This window comes from Drosophila subpulchrella, chromosome X (genome assembly GCF_014743375.2).
Source record: "Drosophila subpulchrella strain 33 F10 #4 breed RU33 chromosome X, RU_Dsub_v1.1 Primary Assembly, whole genome shotgun sequence".
In the NCBI taxonomy this organism is placed as follows: domain Eukaryota; kingdom Metazoa; phylum Arthropoda; class Insecta; order Diptera; family Drosophilidae; genus Drosophila; species Drosophila subpulchrella.
Window position 1 is genome coordinate 12444764 of NC_050613.1, and position 20234 is coordinate 12464997.

Below are 20234 nucleotides of genomic sequence, written 5' to 3' on the forward strand. Positions count from 1 at the left end.
GACCCTCCAGCGTGATTGGCATATTTCTGGTATATTTGAACGATGCAAAATGGCGTATAAAGTATATTTAGGGTATTCCCCAAATGGTTAAATAGCTAAAAAAATTCGAAAAAAAGCTACTGGGGGAACGACCCTTAATGGTTTCTGTTGAACTTTCAAAGAGCTGTGACTACAAGTAATATTTTTCATTTTTATTAGTTTAACGTTTTCTCTTATAAACGTAAGCGATAATTTTAAAAGGTCCGACCTTAAATTGAAGTTTATGAGTCGTGTAAAAGATTCGGTAAGCCTAGAATCACGAGTTTTTTCTTTTCTAAATATTTGTTACAACATATTTACAAATATATTTAAATTTCATGAAGCTTTATAAAAACAGATATGACCTTCTGGCCTCTGACGGTAATGAACTGGTTTGCCGCTTACAATTTTGTGATAGGAAGGAACTCCGACAGACGATAAGGAAGTTATCGATAGCGAAGACTCCGTATAACCAAGGGCTCGATGACGTTAAGTTCAGTAGCTGCTCATCAGTCTCGGGTGCCACTTCAAGCACCAACAGCTCCTCCATAAAATCCCCTACATGAAATCCCCTACATGGGGTGCAGCCCGACTTCGCTCCTCTGGGAAGGGCCATAGTTTGTGGTGATCTGCGTTGCGATGAAGGTGGAAAATGCCTTAATCCCTCTGCGAAAATAATGCAAGGGGAATGTTGCTATAAAGTGGTCATCGCAAACGAATGCAACGCTTGTGATTGCATCCGTCGAGTGGTCATCACAAACGAATGTAACGCTTGTGATTGCATTTGTGGAGTGGTCATCACAAACGAATGCAACACTTGTGATTGCATTAGTTCCTCGAAGAATAATCCTCACGGCAGAAAAATTCGCATTTGCACTTTACTCATGGTATGCGGGGATAGGGACACCAGCTACAGGCCCGGCGTCCAATTAACCCCCTGCACAAGTGCACGACTTTCGTCAAGCACTTCGAGGTTCTTGAGTGAGATCAAATTATATATTTTTTTATTTTTATTATGAATTTATTTATTTATTGCTCATGGTGTTCGGGGGGGGCCTGCGTCCAATGAGCCCCCTGCACAAGTGCACGACGCTCGTCAAACACTTAGAGATTCTTGAGTGAGAGCAATATTTATTTATTTATTTATTCGCCAACAGATTTCGAGTCCTTAACTGGCTACTTAAATAGGGTCTTAGCTAATTACTTAAACTAGAGCAAGGTTTTTTTTATTAATATCCCTAGACAAACTTGAGTCCAAACGCATGCTATGTGGCATACTGCTGAATAATTGCAAGGCCCTGGAAATGGGCTCATTTAGAGCGTTTTTTGTTCTGTGCAGAGGCACATAGAGTCCTACTAGGTACGGACATATTAATACTGCTTAGCAAGGCAGGGCAACAAATTTTGCCACCAAGTCGAGTACGAAGAGCAAAGCAATTCGATTACGTCGATCTTGAAGCGAGGACAGATGCACGAGAAGACATTTAGCGGTATAAGATGGAGCGGGATCGGTGAAATGGAGACTGCAGGGCAAAACTCTAGAAAAGCTTTTGCACTCGCTCAATGCGACGGATATGAACGACTCCAGTCGGGTTCCAAACAAATGGTGCGTATTCTAATTTGGAACGAACAAAAGAAGAGAAAAAGCTAAGCTTAGTATATGGGTCAGAAAAATGTGTTGCATTGCGTTGCATTTTTTGTGGCAAGGAGATGAGTATTAATAGAATACGACCTGATAACATTATTTATTCGTTTGTTGTATCTTACTAAAACGCATTTTGAGAAATTCAATGGAAGCATATTTCTGGAGCACCAATTGCCTAATCTATTTTAATCATTTCGGAGGAGTGCAGAATCCGAAGTTGACTTGACGGACTTGAATAATTTGAGGTCATCTGCAAATAACAAAAACTCTGGGTCGTATATATGCTTATATAATTTATGAATAAAATGAATAGAAAAGGACCTAACGCGCTTCCTTGAGGAAGTCCCGATGTTGCCACATACGGGCTCGAAAAAACTGCATTGTTTTCGACTCTATATACCCTGTTAATTATGAAGGACCTAATCCATTTTAAAATTAACGAGTGGAAATCAATATTTTCCAGTTTTGCAATTAAAGCAATATGACAGACTTTGTCAAATGCTTTTGCAAAGTCATTATAGACTACATGGTGATTCTCAAATAAGTTTATACAGAAATGATTCAAGGTTGCTAGATTTGTGGTAGTCGATCGTCCTGGCATAAAACCGTGCTGGTTGGTGGTGATGGTGCGACCCACCAGAAAAGTTAGCTGCCTAGCCACAATTCTATCAAACATTTTGAGCTTGGCAATCGGTCTGTAATTTGAAATTACACTTTTTCCACCTGATTTGAAAATGGGAGAAGAGCTAGCTAGTTTCCATCTATGAATGAATGTGCCACTGGAGAGGGACTTGTTAAATATTATTTTGAGGGGACCACACAGAACATCTATACAATTTTTTAGGATAAAGGGCGAAAGGCCATCCCAATCAGTTTTTCCGAGTCATTCAGACTAGCGGCAGCAATATGACAGTCAGAGTCAGACACATCTAGATTACCTATATTTAATATCTTCACCATTCCATGAAGAAGTTGGCTCGAAATTGGACGCAAACAATTTAGCAAATAAATATAGGGTCTTACTATTTAAGAGCTTTAGCTTAACTTGGTTTATCAAAGTTATCGCATTGAGAGTAGCTTTTGTTCTTTTAAAGACTTAAACATTATTTAATGAAGCGGTAAATGCCATTAAGAAAGCTTAAATCCATTTATATTTCTGTATCCTTGGTGCCTAATTTATGATCAATTTTTTGACTATGGACTATGACAGACCCATAATACAATTAAGAAAGATGAATTGGAGTCAAGTACTTTGCTTGGTTTGCCGAAATTTTGAATTACAAGAAAACAATTAGGGTGTTTAATTGCGTTGCAAGTGTTAACTTTGTAACATTGCCAGAACAGAATTCTGAACGCCCTTTTCTTTAATAATTGTGTTTTGGAATTGTTTTATGTTTTTAGAGCATGAATTGGCATAGTTCTTTACCATCGTTTTTTTTGGTAAGACCGCATGTACATTTTCTGTCAAGAAAGATTAGCACTTCTAGCTTCCTAATATAAAATTAAATTAGTTCATTACATTAACAACAAAAAATTTTTGGTAAATAGTTAATTTTTAACTTTTGTTATACGGCAAAAAAAGGAAATCTTATTTTAAATTTACAATGTTAGTAATAAATAAATTGCCAATTCGTATCATATATACAAACATACATACACATGTATGTATTTATATATTTAAAGTGCACGCTCACATCAAAAACCAATCTGTGTCAAATATAAAAACACAAATTTCTTCTGTTTTAAGGAATATCATATTTTAATATTTCGAAATAAATGTTTATTCCTGTTTTCTAGTAATTTGAATGGTTTTTTTCAAATACCCCTTTTTAAATCCTTGCTTGACAAAAACTTAGTAAGAAATCTGGACAACGTGCTTAGTCCAGACGTTATAATCCAGATTAATTACAGCAGATCCAGACACAAATATGGATTGCCAATTTTCATAATATTAATTTGGTCCTACGAGGTAAGTCTCACTGTAATTTCCGAATATGAATTAACATTTTTTTGATTGAAAAACTTTGAGTCGTTTTCACGAGCGCATGTTAAATTAAAACATTCTGAATAAATGCCTTCAGAATGTATTTATTAGGTACATATAAGTGCATTCCAAATATATGCAGCTAGTTGCATGCAACGGATACCTACTTTTATGTCCCGCTCCCAAATAGAATGGGAAGGGTCATCACTTTCGGCATACATTTTTGATGACCATTTCATAATGAAAGAACGGATTCTGGAATGCAGTCATTTCCGACTGGGGGTCACTTGGCTTTTTATACACAAGTTCATCGAACGTTGGCAAGGAAAACTAATATCTAAGATATATTTTGCATTTTTATAAAGCTCCTAAAATGGATTAATCAATTATTAAGTAAAAAATATGATAGAAAATACAACATATTATATGCTAACAAATTTTCCAAATTCATTGTCGCGATAAAGGTCTTTTTACACTAAGGTAATGCCAGAGGATCGAGACTCTAGAATCATCATCACAATCAAAGTTATCCTTGTGATTGGAATTTCAACAATGTTTTCCAGTACCTCGAATAATAATTCCGCACCGCTTGGAACATGTTCAACGTTCATCCAACACTTTGAACTTAAAGCCGTGCGGCAGATACCCCAAAGACATTACCGGCAATAAAAACTCGAGAAAGGGCTTTAGGTCATTTAGTAACCCTTTAGTCGAATGGTCATCACAAACGAATGCAACGCTTGTGATTGGATTTTTGATTGTCTTCAGATCCTCGTAGAAAAATTCCGCTCGGCAGTAGACGTGGCGACACTGAGCTTCAGCGAGTGTACCCCATCTGTTGCATTCGACTGCTTTTTGCTCATGGTCTGCAGAGACAGTGACACCATCGACATGTCATTCGAGATATGAACCCACCTTACAAGTGCACGACTTTCATCAAACACTTCGAGGTTGTTGGGTGAGAGCAAGAACTATTTCATTCCCAAAAAATGTTAGCCGGCACTCGAGAAATTAAACCTATTTTAGATCAGTTCAACGAAACACTGCTTTTTGCTCATGGTCTGCAGGGAGAACGACACCATCATCAGCAAGGATGAGTCAGAATTGTCCACCGTACGCGCGAACTATGCCGGAGAATTTGGAGTGGTCATTACAAACGAATGCAACGCTTGTGATTGGATTTTTGATTGTCTTCAGATCCTCGTAGAATAATTACGCTTGGCAGTAGACGTGGCGACACTGAGCTTCAGCGAGTGTACCCCATCTGTTGCATTCGACTGCTTTATGCTCATGGTCTGCAGAGACAGTGACACCATCGACATGTCATGCGACCTATGAACCCACCTTACAAGTGCACGACTTTCATCAAACACTTCGAGGTTGTTGGGTGAGAGCAGGAACTATTTTAGTCCCAAAAAAGTTTAGCCGCCACTCGAGAAATTGAACCATTTTTAGATCAATTCATGGAAACACTGCTTTTTGCTCATGGTCTGCAGGGAGAACGACACCATCATCAGCAAGGATGAGTCAGAATTGTCCACCGTACGCGCGAACTATGCCGGAGAATTTGGAGTGGTCATTACAAACGAATGCAACGCTTGTGACTGCGAAACCAGCTCCATGAACTGGGTAATTGCAGCCTGTCGCCGTGCTGGACTTAGGAAAGAAGAATTGGAAGTGCCCAGAGCTATTTCCCAAACAAATTCACGTAGACAAAGAAACGTTGGAGACGTAAAAATTATATATAAAAATTTAAACACTTTAATTTATGGGAAGTGTTCGGTCTGGAAATCGGCACTACAAGAAAAGCCGATTTAATCCGGAGCTGCATGTCCTATGTCCTCCTCAAAGGACGACGAGACAATGAATGCTGAAGCTTAGACATGGCCCCTGAATGTGCCCGTTCGCCAGCCCGTATGAAATCCATACATTTATCGATGTAATAAAACTATCGTAGCTAGCCCTACTTTTCAACAAAATGGCGAGTAACAAGAAAACAATTTTTTTTTAATTTTTTTATAAATTTCTTTTAAGCAAGGGGAAAATTTTTAACCCATTTTCATGTTCCATTTTTTCGTATGGCTTTCAGAATGGGTGCTCAAAACTGCATTTCCAGGTTCCTTAACTTGAGTTATTGGATTCCGATTTTGAAAACTGATACCTCTATGAATTTGTGGTTAAATTTTCTTTTACGCTACATTAAGAGTTATCTTTTTAAAGAAGGTCAAAATTGTAACCCATTTTCATTTTTGAATTTTCCGTATTTCCTATGGATTTCAGAATGGGAACCAAAAACTGCACATCTAGATTCCATAACTTGAGTTATTGGATTTAGACGTGGAATACCTCGATGAATTTGTGGTTGAATTCTCTAAAATTCTACGTTCAAATATTTATTTTCTAAAAGGGTCTACATTTTAGCCATACTTTATGTTCCATTTTTCTGTATATCCAATGGTTTTCAGAATGGGAACCCAAAACTGCACTTTTAAGTATAATAGCTTGAGTTTTTGGTTCCCGATTTAGACGTGGGATACCTTTATGAGTTTGTGAACGAATTCTCAATATTCTTACATTATAATTTATATTTTAAACGAGGGTCAAAACTTCAGCCAAGTCAAGTTTAGGGAATACCCCAAGTGTTTCAACAATTTCTGCGGAAATTATCAAGCCAGTGCTAACAGTTCGCAGAACTAGAGGTGGGAATTTGGCGTTAGACCATTTTACATACTATCGAATTAATACAACCTCCTGAAATCGAAGAGAAAAAGAACAATTAAACATCGATGAAAAATTGTTTTCATTTTAATAAAATAAATTAATTAAATAGAGCAAATTTAAATTTAAAAATATGGTTCAATTTAAAACATAAAATGGTTGGCTTACTCAAGAAACAATCGTTTGGTTTTTGAAATTAAAAATCATCACATCACACTTTCCTACAATATTTACATATTGCCTTGAAAAGATCATTTGTTTTCTTAAAATGGTTCCACACATTATAACTTTCGTGCTGTCTCTTCGAAGGAGGGGATTCAAAGTTTTCCTTCGTTGTCCCTGAAATAAGCACAAAATATTAGGTATTGGTGGTTGGAAATGATCATATGTAGTAATTTTAATCCATGGTAAAAAGTCCCAGGTACCACCAGTTCAATATCTGAAAATTAAATTTAAAAACCTAAATTTAAGTAAAAAAAAAAATGTTAAATTTAAACCCCTTAACAAAACATCGATAGTCGCCATGAAACATCGATGTTTGTAAATCTTTAAAAAAACATCGATGCATCGATGTTTCCATCGATGTTCTGCCACCTCTAACTGGTACTCCGCTTCGGCAAAGAAAGTTGTGAATTTCGAGGGAAATTTCCAGCAATGTAAGTAGGCCCCCAAATTGTGCGTTTAATTGTGTGAAAATCGACTGGCAGCTGTCGTTTGGGCCAAGTGAAGTTTGTTTCCGGTTTGGGGGGAGTGTTGGGGTGGCGCCCATCGCCGACGTCTGACCCGGTTGCAATATGGACGACGGCGGCGGCGTCGCTTTGCTGGGACATCATGTGCGGTGTGCTTTTCCGGGGAAATTGGCTTTTCCAATTGCTCCGCTCCCCGCCAGTTAGGAAATCGTGGAGCTAACAAGCAGCCCGGCCTTCATTTCCGCACCGGCTAAAAGCAGGGCTTCCAGAGATTTCCCTGCCAGCAGCGACGTGGTGTGCGGCCGCCTCGTGCTGTTTTCCCAGCATTTCCCGGCTGGCAATCTTCGCCTGGAAATGGCAGTGGAAGCCGGGACTGTCAGCCTTCCACTTCCGGCCTGCAAATGGTCTTGATCCTTGGCCTTTGGCCCTCGAAAGGTTGGCCCCCACCAAATGGCCATGCCAATCGCGCAGCGCCATCCGCGTTTTGTGAGGTTAGGCATGAATTGCAAAAAAAAAAAAAAGCGACGAATTTGCTTCATGTTTCTTCTGCCGGCAGCGACGTCGACGTCGGCAGCGGCGTCTGTCTGCGTGCGTGCGTGTGTGTGTGTTAGAATCCGATTTGTTATTTAGAATTTATTTAGATTGCCGCTTCGCCGATTTGCCGATTTTCACGTGAATTGCGACTGGCCTGCAAGCAAACTGGCCCGCTGCAATATTCGTACATATGTCGGCATTTTTCTTTTTGGCGCGCTTTGCAGCGTCCACAGGTTTCCACAAATACATATGTACACATATATATTGAGCTGTAATCCGCCGGCGTTACAGGGCGACCTCCATAAAATGGATATTACCGGCTGGCTATGCAAGCGCCGCATTTTCGCATTTCACAATCCTGCAAATCACATCTGAATTTTTGACATCTGTGACTCAGCAATTCACGAAATCATTGAGAACATAAATATTTCTATACCATACTTCTATAGTAATTTCAATTTAAATTTATAATTAAAAAAAGTATTCCCATTCATATAAAAATTGTATTTCATTATATTTCTTATAAAAATTAAATTAGTTCCCTTTTAATATAAATAATAGTTACAATACTTTCTTATCTTTTCAAGTAAATAGTATTTATAATGATATAGTAAACAAGCTTGTATAGCATAGGAATTTTTTTTAAAGCCTTTTCACCACATACTTTAAAATATTAGTTTACTTAGAAACCAACATCCCAAGGGGTTTTCATATTTTTGCGAAATAAAGTCAAACATTCAATGAAAGTTTATGCGTGAACGCTTGTTAGCGAATATAAAATAAAAACTGAGATGCTTCATTGCTTAGGTTTTTCAAATTTGTAATAATATTCAGTCGTACTCATATTATAATATTCAATACTCTCTAACAAAAAAGGTCGTATATAAAGCCTATCTTTCTCAAATAATAAAAAAAAATCTAATTAATTAAATCAAAACTCATACTAGTTAAGTTCAGTTTTTGTTTCTTGAATATTTGAAAGACCAATCATCACAACTATACAATTTCCAACCAAAGTTCCTATACTCATCAATTTAAATTGGTGTACCTAGGACAATTTCGGGTCAGATGCGTGAGCTATGCGGGTTTCTTTTGTGTGCCGCATAAACGTGATGTGTTTGCCTGCCAAGTATTTCCTTCCGCCTCCCTGACATTGGTCCTTTTGCTCCTTTACGATGTTGTTGCCAGGAATTTTCGCCTACCTGCATTCGCAGGCAGCCCCTGTGGCCGTCTCGCTTGCACTCGCCGCATATCCTGCGGCCCAGCGGGAGCGGCAGCTGCAGTGTCCTTTGTCGTCATCCTGCTCGCTCCTTTTGCGCCCTGCCTCCTGCACACGGTTCCCTGCTCTGAGCTCCTTTCGCCCTGTTGAACAGCTGGTTGCTGTCCTTGGCGGGCTTTGACGCATCCTTTGTGCACGTCACATTCTGGACATTTTGGCTCGCCGAAGGATTCGCATTCGCAGTCCACAGTCAGTCGCCTGGCGCTCGCCGAACCAACAACATCCTTGCCTCCCGTTCTGCTGCTCTAAGCCTGCCGAAAAAAATATATATTTATACAAATAACTAACCAGTCGAATCGACTTCTCAACGCACTCACACACAGCCCACTGTTCCGCCGCCAACGTCCAGAAGACCACGAGTAAACACAAACACAGCGATCGACAGTTCTAGCAGGATGGCTCAGGAAGGTCAGGATATACCCACATTCAAGTGCGTGCTCGTCGGCGATGGCGGCACCGGAAAGACGACCTTCGTGAAGCGTCACATGACCGGCGAGTTTGAGAAGAAGTACGTGGCCACACTTGGAGTGGAGGTGCACCCGCTGATTTTCCACACCAATCGAGGCGCCATCCGCTTCAACGTGTGGGACACCGCCGGCCAGGAGAAGTTCGGAGGTCTGCGCGACGGCTATTACATCCAGGGCCAGTGCGCTGTCATTATGTTCGACGTGACCTCGCGTGTAACATACAAGAACGTACCCAACTGGCATCGCGATCTGGTCCGCGTCTGCGAAAATATCCCGATCGTCCTCTGCGGCAACAAAGTGGACATCAAGGACCGCAAGGTGAAAGCGAAGAGCATCGTCTTCCACCGAAAGAAGAACTTGCAGGTGAGTGTTGTTCGCCCCAGTTATCCGCCGGATAAGCGAGGACTTCAGACTGAGAGTTAGAGTTAGAATGAGAGTTGGTGGCAACTTTTGCTTTGGATGTGTTTATCAACGCCTTCTATTTGTTAAAATAATAGAAAACACTCGCCACTAAAGATCACATGTACATTTTTAAATGAGGAGTAAAAACAATTGTATTTGAGTAGCCTTAAAACAAAGTTTAGGTCTTGATCTTAAAGATATATTTGAATAGATAAAATATTCGAAAAAGTATTCATTTAGTTTACAATTTGTTGAAATGAAAGCATATTTAGCCATTGTTCTTTTCGGTTTCTTTATAAACCAAGCTGCATTCCATGTTATGAATGTGAATTAGGAAATTTCCCTTACTTCTATATATTTTCCTCTGCCATTTCGAACTTGCTTGACTAAAACGATACCTTGTTTCTTCGCAGTATTACGACATCTCTGCCAAATCGAACTACAACTTCGAGAAACCATTCCTTTGGCTGGCGCGCAAGCTGGTTGGCGATCCCAACCTGGAGTTCGTCGCCATGCCAGCCCTGCTGCCGCCCGAGGTCAAGATGGACAAGGATTGGCAGGCGCAGATCGAGCGGGACTTGCAGGAGGCTCAGGCGACCGCCCTGCCCGACGAGGACGAGGACCTATAAGCCTATTTATAGTTAACTGGGAGATATGGCCGGCTTGCAGAACACACAACACAACACACACCCCACACACACACCACAATCACACAGCAAGGCATGAGTCGAGGGAACAGGATGACAGGCGAACAGGAAGGACGAGGAACAGCGGCAGCAACTACAGCCTAGAAGCGTCAGCAATAATCTACTATCCCCACTATCGGATTGCCAGCATACGATCGACCCCCTTAACACCTTACACCAGCAAGCCGTCGAGCCAGGAAGCCCATCCAGCGCTTCAACCGTCGATCGTAACATATTTTTAGATCCACTCATTGATAAGTCGGTTATAAATGATTTTTTTTTTTTGTTTGTTCCCTTTGGCGTTCGCTTTTGGCAGATACAGATACTGAAATTGTCCTAATGGTAGAGAAACGAAAAACATACCCGAAATTCAAGTAAAATAAAAAATCGAATTCGTATTTTTTTAAAACTTGCAACATCGCTGTTCTTTTCCACTCGTACAACACTAACTAACTGAAAAGTAACTCAACATCGGTGTGCATGTTAGAGAAAGAAGGAGACGGCAAGCACTGTGCGCGGGAGAGAGCGAGGCCGCAACAGCAGGCAAACGAACTGAGTCCCAAAGGATAGTAAACAGAAACCGAACAGAAAAACACTTAAAACAATAAGTAATATGGAAAGGCCGCCGAATCCTCCACATCCACATGTTATTAATCTAAGAACTAAAGAAATAAAAAAATAAACGTCGAAAAAACTAAAGAAAATATCGGTTTCCTATAGAGTGGAAGATGGTAAGGGTTAGAGTTAGATTTATGCTATTGATATGAGGATTGTCCGATTTTACACCACTTTGCTTAGTTAAGGAGCTTAATGATTCTAACAAAAATTGTTAATTTAAAAAGAATTTCTGCACTTTTTTAATTGTTTTTTCGGTTTGTTATTGAAGAATTCGCGTTCCCCCCTTCGTTTTAAATAATAATTTCTAAATCAAAACGATTTTCAACATTTTTAAAATGCAAGCTAGCCTTTCTTCTTAATTATCGCTTAGATCATGCATTGTGATCTAAATTTAAAACCTCACTTGCAAAACCCAATCAAAGTAGCTTTCTTTAATTTCGCATATATGTATTTATCGCACTTTATTTGTGAAATATCCATGCAGGAGGATTTATTTCGGTTTAATGACACTTGAGGCAGCAGGCGGGAAAAACGCCTGTGAAGCGATCCCTGTTGGCACACGTGATCTTTTGCTGGGCGCAGCTGTAATGATATTTTTATAGGGTTAGTATATAACAGAGGGTATTTCAGAACCTAATTCCAAAAATAAAAATAAATTGTTCCGTTTTATAAGAGATTATCTTGAGCTTACATTAGTTTGGAAGTATATTTTGTTTGTCTGAGCTTGGAATAAGTCTGTAGCTTCCATTCTGATGTGAGGTTTATATTTTTGTAATGTTTAAGGATTAAAAAATCGTATATGTTGTAAGCGATGGAACTGCTAGCTTACTATTATTTTGATTAAGCTTCTTTTTAAAAAATGGTATATGTACGACCTAAGACTATATTTATAAGTATCTTTTGTACCACTCTACTTGAACTACGTACTTCAATGAGATTGTAGAATCCTTGTATGTATATGTACGACCTAAGACTATATTTACATACCCAAGACACTCTTTTTGAACTACGCACTTCAATGAGAGTCTAGAATCCTTGTATGTACTTACTCCTCCACGATGGTCTTGAAGGTGTCCGTGCAGACGGCCCTCTTCAGGCACTTGCCCTCCTTGCCGAAGTCCACGTAGTCCTGTCCGCGCCTCAGAAGCGGCAGATACTTCAGGAAGATGGTCTCGTCCTCCGAGTTGCGGTACGAGCACACGGGCTCGCTGGCTGAAAGATGATATAATGATATATATAATATATCAATTTTGGCAGCCTGGAGGCTCAATTTGCAGCCAGTTCACCCGCATCGGCGGTGGGCAGCAGCGCCTCCGGAAGCAGGAGCGCCAGCAAAACGGCGGACACCAGCCACATGGATGAGTTGTGCATCTTGGGAACGTGGAGAGCAGACTGAACCGTCCGCCTGCGAACCCGTTTCCTATTTATAGTTCCCTAAAATGCGACTTGGATCTGTGTTTGTTTGCAAATTAGCAGCGGTGATTTGCATTTTCAGCTTGATTGAGCGGGATGGCGCTTTTAATTGATTAATTGCCTGGGAGGGTCAGATGCGTAGTTTCCAAAAGGTTTCATATTTTGCAGCTCGCGGTTTTGAAAATTGAGGGTCACTATCAAAAATTGAGAATATAAGAGAATTTTTAACATACGAGGTTTTCAGTTTTGGTAAGTATTTTGGAAACTTACTTATAACTACCAAATAAACGCGTTTTCTAAACCTCTTTTTGATATTTTCTTACTTTGAGGATTCAATAAAACAACACCACAATGGAATCTCTATAGTAAATGATCTTTAATATTATTTTAATAAATTAAAGCTAGATATATATATTGCATATAAAAATCAGAATTATTTAAACTGAAAATAAGAAGTCTTTCGACTTAATTTTATCGATTTAAAATAAATCATTTTTAATGATATACAAACATATATTTACTTTTTAAGTGTGGTCCCGTTTATAAAACATAGATATTTAAAACGGAAGTGTGGGACATTATTAACAAATACATCTTAAAGGAATGGTTATTCCAAAAGAAAACGTGGGCAAGCGAAGTAATACTAAGTGCTGCATGTGGCATCCGGGTCCAGCCTAGATGTAGTTGCTCTCCGACTCCTGGCAAACCAACTTGGGACAGCAGTCGGGGAAGGTGCGTCGCATGTCCGAGGCGATCTTGCACTGCTCCGTGGGCACCAGGTTGTGGCGACCGCAGCTGGAAAATATTGGATAATTAAATACATTACATAGTAATCAAAATCTGTATAAAGCAACTTACTAGCCAATCTCTAGGACATAATCCGGGCGACAGTAGATCGATTGGCAGTAGCCCTCGCGATTGATGGGCTTGTAGGACTGCTTCTTGGGAATGGCCTGGTTGAGTTCCTCATAGTAACACTGGCCAGGATAATCTAAGGAAATTAATAAAAAATAAAAACAGTATTAAATATTTGTACATATTCTAAAAACCTAACAGTTTTATAAATATATACAACTAACAATGTCATATATGGTAGTTGTTATATCATATAATAATATTGTTCAAGTGTTTTATATGATTTCAAATACAAGTCCTGGTTTAAATCCCACTGCTGCACAATATATTTTTTTTTTAATTTATTATGTAAAACTAGCAATGTCATATATGGTAGTTGTTATATCATATAATAATATAATTCAAGGGTTTTATATGATTTCAAATGCAAGTCCTGGTTCGAATCCCACTGCTGCACAATACTTTTTTTTAATTTATTTTGGATTTCACATAAAAAAAAACTTATTTTTCTTAAATCAGGTTTTTTTTTACTTTGTAGATTACTTCCCCGCACTCTAGAGATCTGATTTCCAGTTACTAATATATTCACCTGGGTGGACCGCATTTCCGCGATAGGTGAGATCCGCCCGTGCGGCACCACAGATGCCCAGGAGCACCAGAAGACAACCAACTCCGAATCGCATAGTCACCAATTGAAGTTGTGGAAATGAAGTTTGAAATACCCAAGACCTATCCAAATCCAAGTCTATATCCAAATCCGACTTGGCTGTTGTGCGCTACCCGTGCGACTGAGTCAATTACAATTAATTGTTGTTGCTTTTATATAAAATTAATAATAAACATTGTGCTGTCTGTGGGCCTGAGTACATATATGTATATGCACATTCAGAGATATAGCATATACCCAGATATCTGCTGTAGCTGTGCCTTTTGTTTGGCGACGACTTAAGGCGTCCGCTCTAGCTCTAGTTTAAATTTAAATTAATTAAGCCAGCCCTGAAAGCGAGAGTGATACAAAATCTGGTGGGGATTGGATCGCACTGGGGGCAGGGGTTTCCCTGACAGCCAAGTGACACGGTTCGAGAAACTGTGGCAAGGTTGCTGCGCCGCGAAAAGTCATCAAAACAAGCAAATAACTCTTTTGTAAATCCGAATTTCGGCCACATGCACATGAAAAAAAATCAGAGCCTTTAAATAGTTAAATAAAAAAAAGGCCCAAGTTCAAATACGACTAGTGAACATAACACTTTTTTAATATTTATAAATAAATTATTAAAACTAGCCATTCAAGGACGAATATTTTAAAGTTCTTTTTAGGTTTTAGCCTTAAATTTATTGTTGAATTTTGGTTTAATGTTTCCAATTTTTTTGTTTAAAAGTATTAGCTGAACTCTGATCATTCTGAGAGAACCCCTTTTTAAAGCTATATTGATTTTATCTCAGTGTACACTTTTAAATAAAATATTAAAACTAGCAGATAAGTAACAATTATTGTTAAATACTTTCAAAACTTGCGCTTTTGAATTATTATCGAATTTAAGCTATATTGATTTTTTCCCTGTGTACGCTGAACACTTAACACAAGATTCTCGGATATGTATTACGTAGATACAAATATGCTAATTTAATGGAACTCACGAGTGCAAGTGCAATGTGGTTGGGATTAGACTGCATTAGCATTAATTAATTCGAATGGCGGGAGGAGTATAGGTACCCTGATTTGGTTTGGATTGAATTGGATAAAGTCAAGTTTACAATTCACAGCACTATTTTAAGTAAATGAGACTTTCCTAATAAAAAAACAGGATGGTGGGTATAACTTCTAACATGAAATATATAATTAATTATAATTATATTTAAGCTTGTAAAAAACTTAAATCACTTTCTAGTTAAATGCCACCTATACTTGTAGAAAAACTATATAATAGACTTTGTAACTTTATTTTACTGCTGATTCACCACTGTGTGTTAGTTGTGAAAACAATTATTTGAACAATACTTTGCAACGCAGAAGCCACCTAGCTCAATAGCATTTACCTGAAGTATATTTTCCAGCTCTGAGTGCTCGGAATAGGGTTCCCTTATTCGATTAACTCAACTTCCTGCACCTCCAGCTCGAGAGCAAGACAAACCCAAACAAAATCGAATCAAACGGTCGGTTGGGGCACTGGAGCAGCGATAGGGAGCTGATAAGGCAGGCCCTTGTGAGTGCCCCACATATAAGAGAGACGCCTCCATCGACGGGCTATTTCTATTCCAGAACGAGAGCCACCATGCCTGGAGCGCCTTGGTTGTCCGTGGCTTTCGTGGCCTGTTTAATTGTTGCTTCCGTAAACGCCAATGGCTTCAGCACCCAGTACAGGGGCCACACGCAGCACCCCACCATTCCGGAGCACTGCCTCTACGAGGAGCTGGATCTAGCCGTGCCACTCCATGGCTACCTTCTGCCCACCGGACACCATGACTACTGCATCCGGCTGGAGTGCACCGATGACTACCTGCTCCTGATCCGACAGTAAGTCCTCCTGAGTCCAGCCAAAGCACCTCTTGAGTAATCCCAATCCCTTCCAGCTGCGACAAAGGGCCGTATCCTCGACCCGGCTGCCAGTTCTCCGCCAGCGACTACGACCTTGAGTATCCCGCCTGCTGCCCCCAACTCGAGTGTTCCGGCGGATTCTAGATATAAGGCAACAGTGGTCATCATAATAATAGATCTGTTAGGGCGGAATAGTTGTCATATTAGTATATCTATTTTAAAATATAAATATAAATAAAATCCTTTTTAAGAAGGAGCTCACTACTATCCACAGATATTGAAAAATATTTATATTACTTTGGTGAGATTATTACTATCCAGAAATCATTAAAAATATTTTCATTACTTTAATGATATTATCACTACTACTATCCAGATATCTTGAAAAATCATTTTACTTTTGAGAGTTGGTAGTAACATCTACAGATTTCGAAAAAATGTGTTTGGTGAAATATACTACTTTGATTTAGATAGAATACTATTAAGATACAACACTTCTAAATAAATTAATTTAAGCATTCTATGGCAATTACTTGGTTCTAAGTTAAAGGGAGATTTATGGCTGATAATTATACTTCTGTGAGATCAAAAAATTTGAATAATAGACTGTGTCAGCCTCAAACAGCTTAATACAAAAATCAATTATTTTTCAAGACTTAAAATTTAACGAGGGACCTAATGATGCTATTATTGGGACTGCAGCTGTTTTGCCAGTTTAAAGTCTGGATCTGTACGTAACAAGAATTTTCCGCCCATCTGATACACCCAAAGACCCCGGGGACGCTATCGCCGCAGCACGGGGATCTTGACCTTTCAATCTAATCACAGGCGCACCCCAAACAAATAACTATATAGTCGGGGAACTAGGCGATCGTCAGATCAGTTTGCTGCACAAGATGAAATCGGTTACGTTCGTACTCTGCCTGATAGTTCTTGGCGCCCACTCGCTCGTCGTTTTCGGCGGTAAGTAGGCCACCTGCTCCTCCAGTTCCAAAATCCTTATCATTGTGCTGCCTTCTTCCTCAGCGGACTGTGAGATCAGCGGCCAGAAGCTGAAGACCGGAGAGACTTATAGCCCGGAAGGACGCTGTTTGCAGTACACCTGCCAGGGGCCCAAGAAACTCTCCGCCCTGACGTAAGTTCCAATTCCAAAGGCAGTAGCTCCTCCTCCTCGACTCACTCAATTCTCACATCCAGATGCCCTTCGGTGGCCACTTTGAAGCCCTGCAAAATGCAGGAGGACCTGACCAAGCCATATCCCGGCTGTTGTCCCAGGTTCGATTGCTAGGAACTCCTCCTGCAAGTGGAAAAAACAATTAAACAAACTATAAATACAAATTATATATTTAAAAACAAACTTAGAACTAAAACAACCGACTGTTTTTGAAATATAAACACTGACCTGGCGAAATAATTAATGGAATCTCTCTTTTACAAAAACCAAAATTGCGCATTTATTTCGATTTCGGTTTGGTATACAGGCTTGAACTTAGTCGTATTTGCTCATACATATAGTAAATATACAAGTTGTGTTCTATGTGTATACATATATAAATATTCTCGTGTCAATTGCCACTAATTCACCATTTCACTTGGACATGCACATTGTTTGCTTGCATAACAAGTATATATGTATACATATATCTCTGCTTAACTACATATATGAATTTGTATAGTTCTCTAAAAGTAACGAGGAGACCCCGGCAGTGACCAACTTGCCTATAAATCCTGCCCCTCGACGGATCTCCTCCGGCTGGGCCATTGCCATTAGATAATTAATCGCACTCATTACGCAGACGCACACACATTGGGGAACAAGCACACATTGGGACAATCAGCAGGTGCATTTTGGTCTTACGATTACGGATACAGATTAATGGGTATATAAATGGTAAAGATACAAATCCGATACGATCTGCGTATTGGTTCGGGTTCGGTTCGCTAATTTGTGCTGCAGCTAGAGCATTGTAGATGTAACCGATTGTAACCTGAGCTAGTCTAAACATTCTTTAACTATGGTCCAACGGCCCGAGGGCCAATAAGTAGATGGGGACTTACAGGCTAATACAAATTGCTACTTTTTAATGCGTAATATGGGAGAGGATGGGTCTCGGCATAAACTATAGACATTCTTTGCAGCGATGTGAGCATATTTCCGTGGGAACTCTAAGGACCGGGTATTTATCTTAAGTTTTTGCTTAAGCCAAAAGTTTACAAACTATTTTCAGCTTAATAATAGAATATAAATTAATAATTTCAAAATATGTATACTCAATATCTATAATAAAATTTAACTCAAAAACCAAGCTAAATTTATGTTTAATTGTCCTTATTGCGATCTTGTAAGACTGGTAAATTTCAAGAGACTAAAAGTTATTCGATTCAAACAATAAAATCAAGTAATTGCGATATATGTGTAAAAAAAATCTGTTCAATGGTCTGATTTAATAAAATCAAAATTTAACTTAAAAAGCAAGCTAAATGTATGTACAATATTTGTTATAGCGATCTGCTATGCGAGATAAATTTCAAGAAATTAAAAGTTATTCGATTCAAGCGATAAAATCAAAACAAGCAGAAAAAGAAGCGCTCAAAAAAAGCGACCATGGTTGCTTTTTTTGAGCAGGTTCTTTTTCACCCGCAGATAAAGCAATGTGGAAGTTAACCTATGACATGAATCCCATGATTTCCTAGCAGAACACGCTCACAATTGTGCAAAGATAGCTCGCAAGATGCCTGGTCAATAAGTGCGACCCATCCTGTCCGCGGTTTTGGGGAATTAACCTAGTCGTTAGATGAGGATGCTCCTCGCCTCCTGGTCCTTTTCAATCCGGCGTCGCCAGCTGCGGCGCCAGCGACTCCTCCTCTCATTGGCGCGCCGCTCGCTCCGTCTCCATGAGGCATTCGCGCACCAGGATGCGGGCATGGACAATGCCGCGCTTGAGCCGCTCCGTGGAGCTGCGCGAGCCCGTGTACGTGGGCCTGATGTCGCGTCCCATCTCCTCGATGACGGCCAACAGCTGGGCGTACTTGGTCAGCCCGTTGCTGGGGCCCACGGACGGCAGGCTGGCCGTAGAGGTCAGCGGCGTGGTGATGTTGGCCGACGTCTGGGTGGTCACCACCACGGGCGAGGTGGAGGGCGGCGGGTATTTCAGCTGCGAGGAGCTCAGATTGAGGCCCATGCTCTGGCCATTGCTGGCGGAGGGTGCGCCGGAGCCGGAATTCCTCTGCCCACCATTGCTGGAGCACATGTTGGCCAGGGAGAGGGCTGCAGCGGCGGCAGCGGCCGGCGTGGCCGTGGTGTTCGACTGCTGCTGGAGGAGGGCCAACTGGGCCTGGAGGAACTGCGGGGAGTACTGGAGGGCGGCGACGGCTGCGGCAGTGGCAGCTGCATTGGCCGCCGCAGCGGAGCTCTGTTTGCTGGACGAGCTGCTGCCGTAGTCGTTCACCGAGGAGCGTTCCCGCTCCCGCTTTCCCCCGCTGCCCGTCGAGTAGTCGGTGGCCGAGTTAGCGGATCCGGATCCACCGCCCCCACCGCCGGAACCACGCGAGTGATGGATGGCCGATATCTGGATCTGGGGCTGCTGCTCGCGCTGCTCCCGCTGCTGCTGGTAGTTGTAGAAATTCTGCACCTGGCTGCGTGGAATCGGTGTCACCGTGACGTCACTCAGCTTGGACTCTACGGCCTGGATGTCCATGATGTCCATGGTGGCGCTGGGTGTTCAGGTATCGATCCGTCGATGTGGCGTCTGCGTCCAGCTGATAATTCCGTATCTTTTCTTGCGGTCAAACAAATAATTTGGAGCGTTTTTATTGTTTTTTTTTATATCTTGTGATATGATATCGATATCGTTCTTCGATATCAGGAGGCGTTATAAACTAAACCCTCTAGAGATGGAACTAAATCGATGTTATCGATGAAATCGCCATTCGCATTTGAAATAGCGTGATTACACTGTGCGAAATAAGCTGGCCTAAGTGCTTTTTGATAAATGGATGTAAAGGTTACTTAAAAACTAATTTTATCAAATATATTTATTTATTTATTTATATAATGCTAACAAGTAATTGTAAACTAAATGCTAACAATGGGCATGAGCTATAGCAGCTATAGGTTTATGATATATAAAAATTATAGTTTCAGACAATTTTTTCAATGTTTTAGATACGTCGCTCCATGGATTATCCATGATGAACTAGGTTGTTACTAGTACGAGCTTAATAATAGTGTTAGAAACTTTTATTGTTATTAAAATTTAATTTTCTTTTTTAACAGGGCCCGTAATAAGATTTATTTGTGACTTTCATTTTAAATGACCTACTAAGTTTTTATCTTTATAACCAGTTTGGTTTAAAATCAAAAAATTAAAACATCTAAAATCTACCAATT

The 20234-nt window shown here is 40.2% G+C and overlaps 6 protein-coding genes across 7 annotated transcripts; 3 read left to right on the forward strand and 3 right to left on the reverse strand.

The window, feature by feature from the left end:
• Nucleotides 1-6918: 6918 nt before the first annotated feature.
• Nucleotides 6919-10838, forward strand: LOC119556648 (GTP-binding nuclear protein Ran). Its single transcript, XM_037868980.1, has 3 exons — nucleotides 6919-7021; nucleotides 9191-9697; nucleotides 10150-10838. The coding sequence occupies exons 2-3, from the start codon at nucleotides 9263-9265 to the stop codon at nucleotides 10363-10365; spliced, it is 651 nt and encodes a 216-aa protein (XP_037724908.1). The 5' UTR covers nucleotides 6919-7021; nucleotides 9191-9262; the 3' UTR covers nucleotides 10366-10838.
• A 632-nt stretch (nucleotides 10839-11470) lies between these two features.
• Nucleotides 11471-12462, reverse strand: LOC119556649. Its single transcript, XM_037868981.1, has 3 exons — nucleotides 12327-12462; nucleotides 12090-12252; nucleotides 11471-11622 (listed from the first exon to the last, which is right to left on the reverse strand). Exons 1-3 carry the CDS (start codon nucleotides 12409-12411, stop codon nucleotides 11541-11543), a joined length of 330 nt encoding a protein of 109 aa, XP_037724909.1. The 5' UTR covers nucleotides 12412-12462; the 3' UTR covers nucleotides 11471-11540.
• Nucleotides 12463-12945: 483 nt separating this feature from the next.
• LOC119556496 lies at nucleotides 12946-14104 on the reverse strand. Its single transcript, XM_037868756.1, has 3 exons — nucleotides 13898-14104; nucleotides 13312-13444; nucleotides 12946-13248 (listed from the first exon to the last, which is right to left on the reverse strand). The coding sequence occupies exons 1-3, from the start codon at nucleotides 13989-13991 to the stop codon at nucleotides 13128-13130; spliced, it is 348 nt and encodes a 115-aa protein (XP_037724684.1). The 5' UTR covers nucleotides 13992-14104; the 3' UTR covers nucleotides 12946-13127.
• Nucleotides 14105-15349: 1245 nt separating this feature from the next.
• LOC119556495 lies at nucleotides 15350-16119 on the forward strand. Of its 2 annotated transcripts, XM_037868755.1 has the most exons (3): nucleotides 15350-15512; nucleotides 15569-15823; nucleotides 15880-16119. In XM_037868755.1, exons 2-3 carry the CDS (start codon nucleotides 15582-15584, stop codon nucleotides 15986-15988), a joined length of 351 nt encoding a protein of 116 aa, XP_037724683.1. In that variant the 5' UTR covers nucleotides 15350-15512; nucleotides 15569-15581; the 3' UTR covers nucleotides 15989-16119. The 2 variants fall into 2 exon arrangements, with proteins under 2 accessions (XP_037724683.1, XP_037724682.1); XM_037868754.1 differs by having other exon boundaries at nucleotides 15350-15823.
• A 534-nt stretch (nucleotides 16120-16653) lies between these two features.
• On the forward strand, nucleotides 16654-17258 carry LOC119556497 (la1-like protein 13). Its single transcript, XM_037868757.1, has 3 exons — nucleotides 16654-16807; nucleotides 16871-16979; nucleotides 17042-17258. The coding sequence occupies exons 1-3, from the start codon at nucleotides 16741-16743 to the stop codon at nucleotides 17130-17132; spliced, it is 267 nt and encodes an 88-aa protein (XP_037724685.1). The 5' UTR covers nucleotides 16654-16740; the 3' UTR covers nucleotides 17133-17258.
• A 15-nt stretch (nucleotides 17259-17273) lies between these two features.
• On the reverse strand, nucleotides 17274-19718 carry LOC119556494 (secreted protein C). Its single transcript, XM_037868753.1, has one exon. The coding sequence runs from the start codon at nucleotides 19549-19551 to the stop codon at nucleotides 18712-18714; it is 840 nt and encodes a 279-aa protein (XP_037724681.1). The 5' UTR covers nucleotides 19552-19718; the 3' UTR covers nucleotides 17274-18711.
• Between the last annotated feature and the right edge of the window lie 516 nt (nucleotides 19719-20234).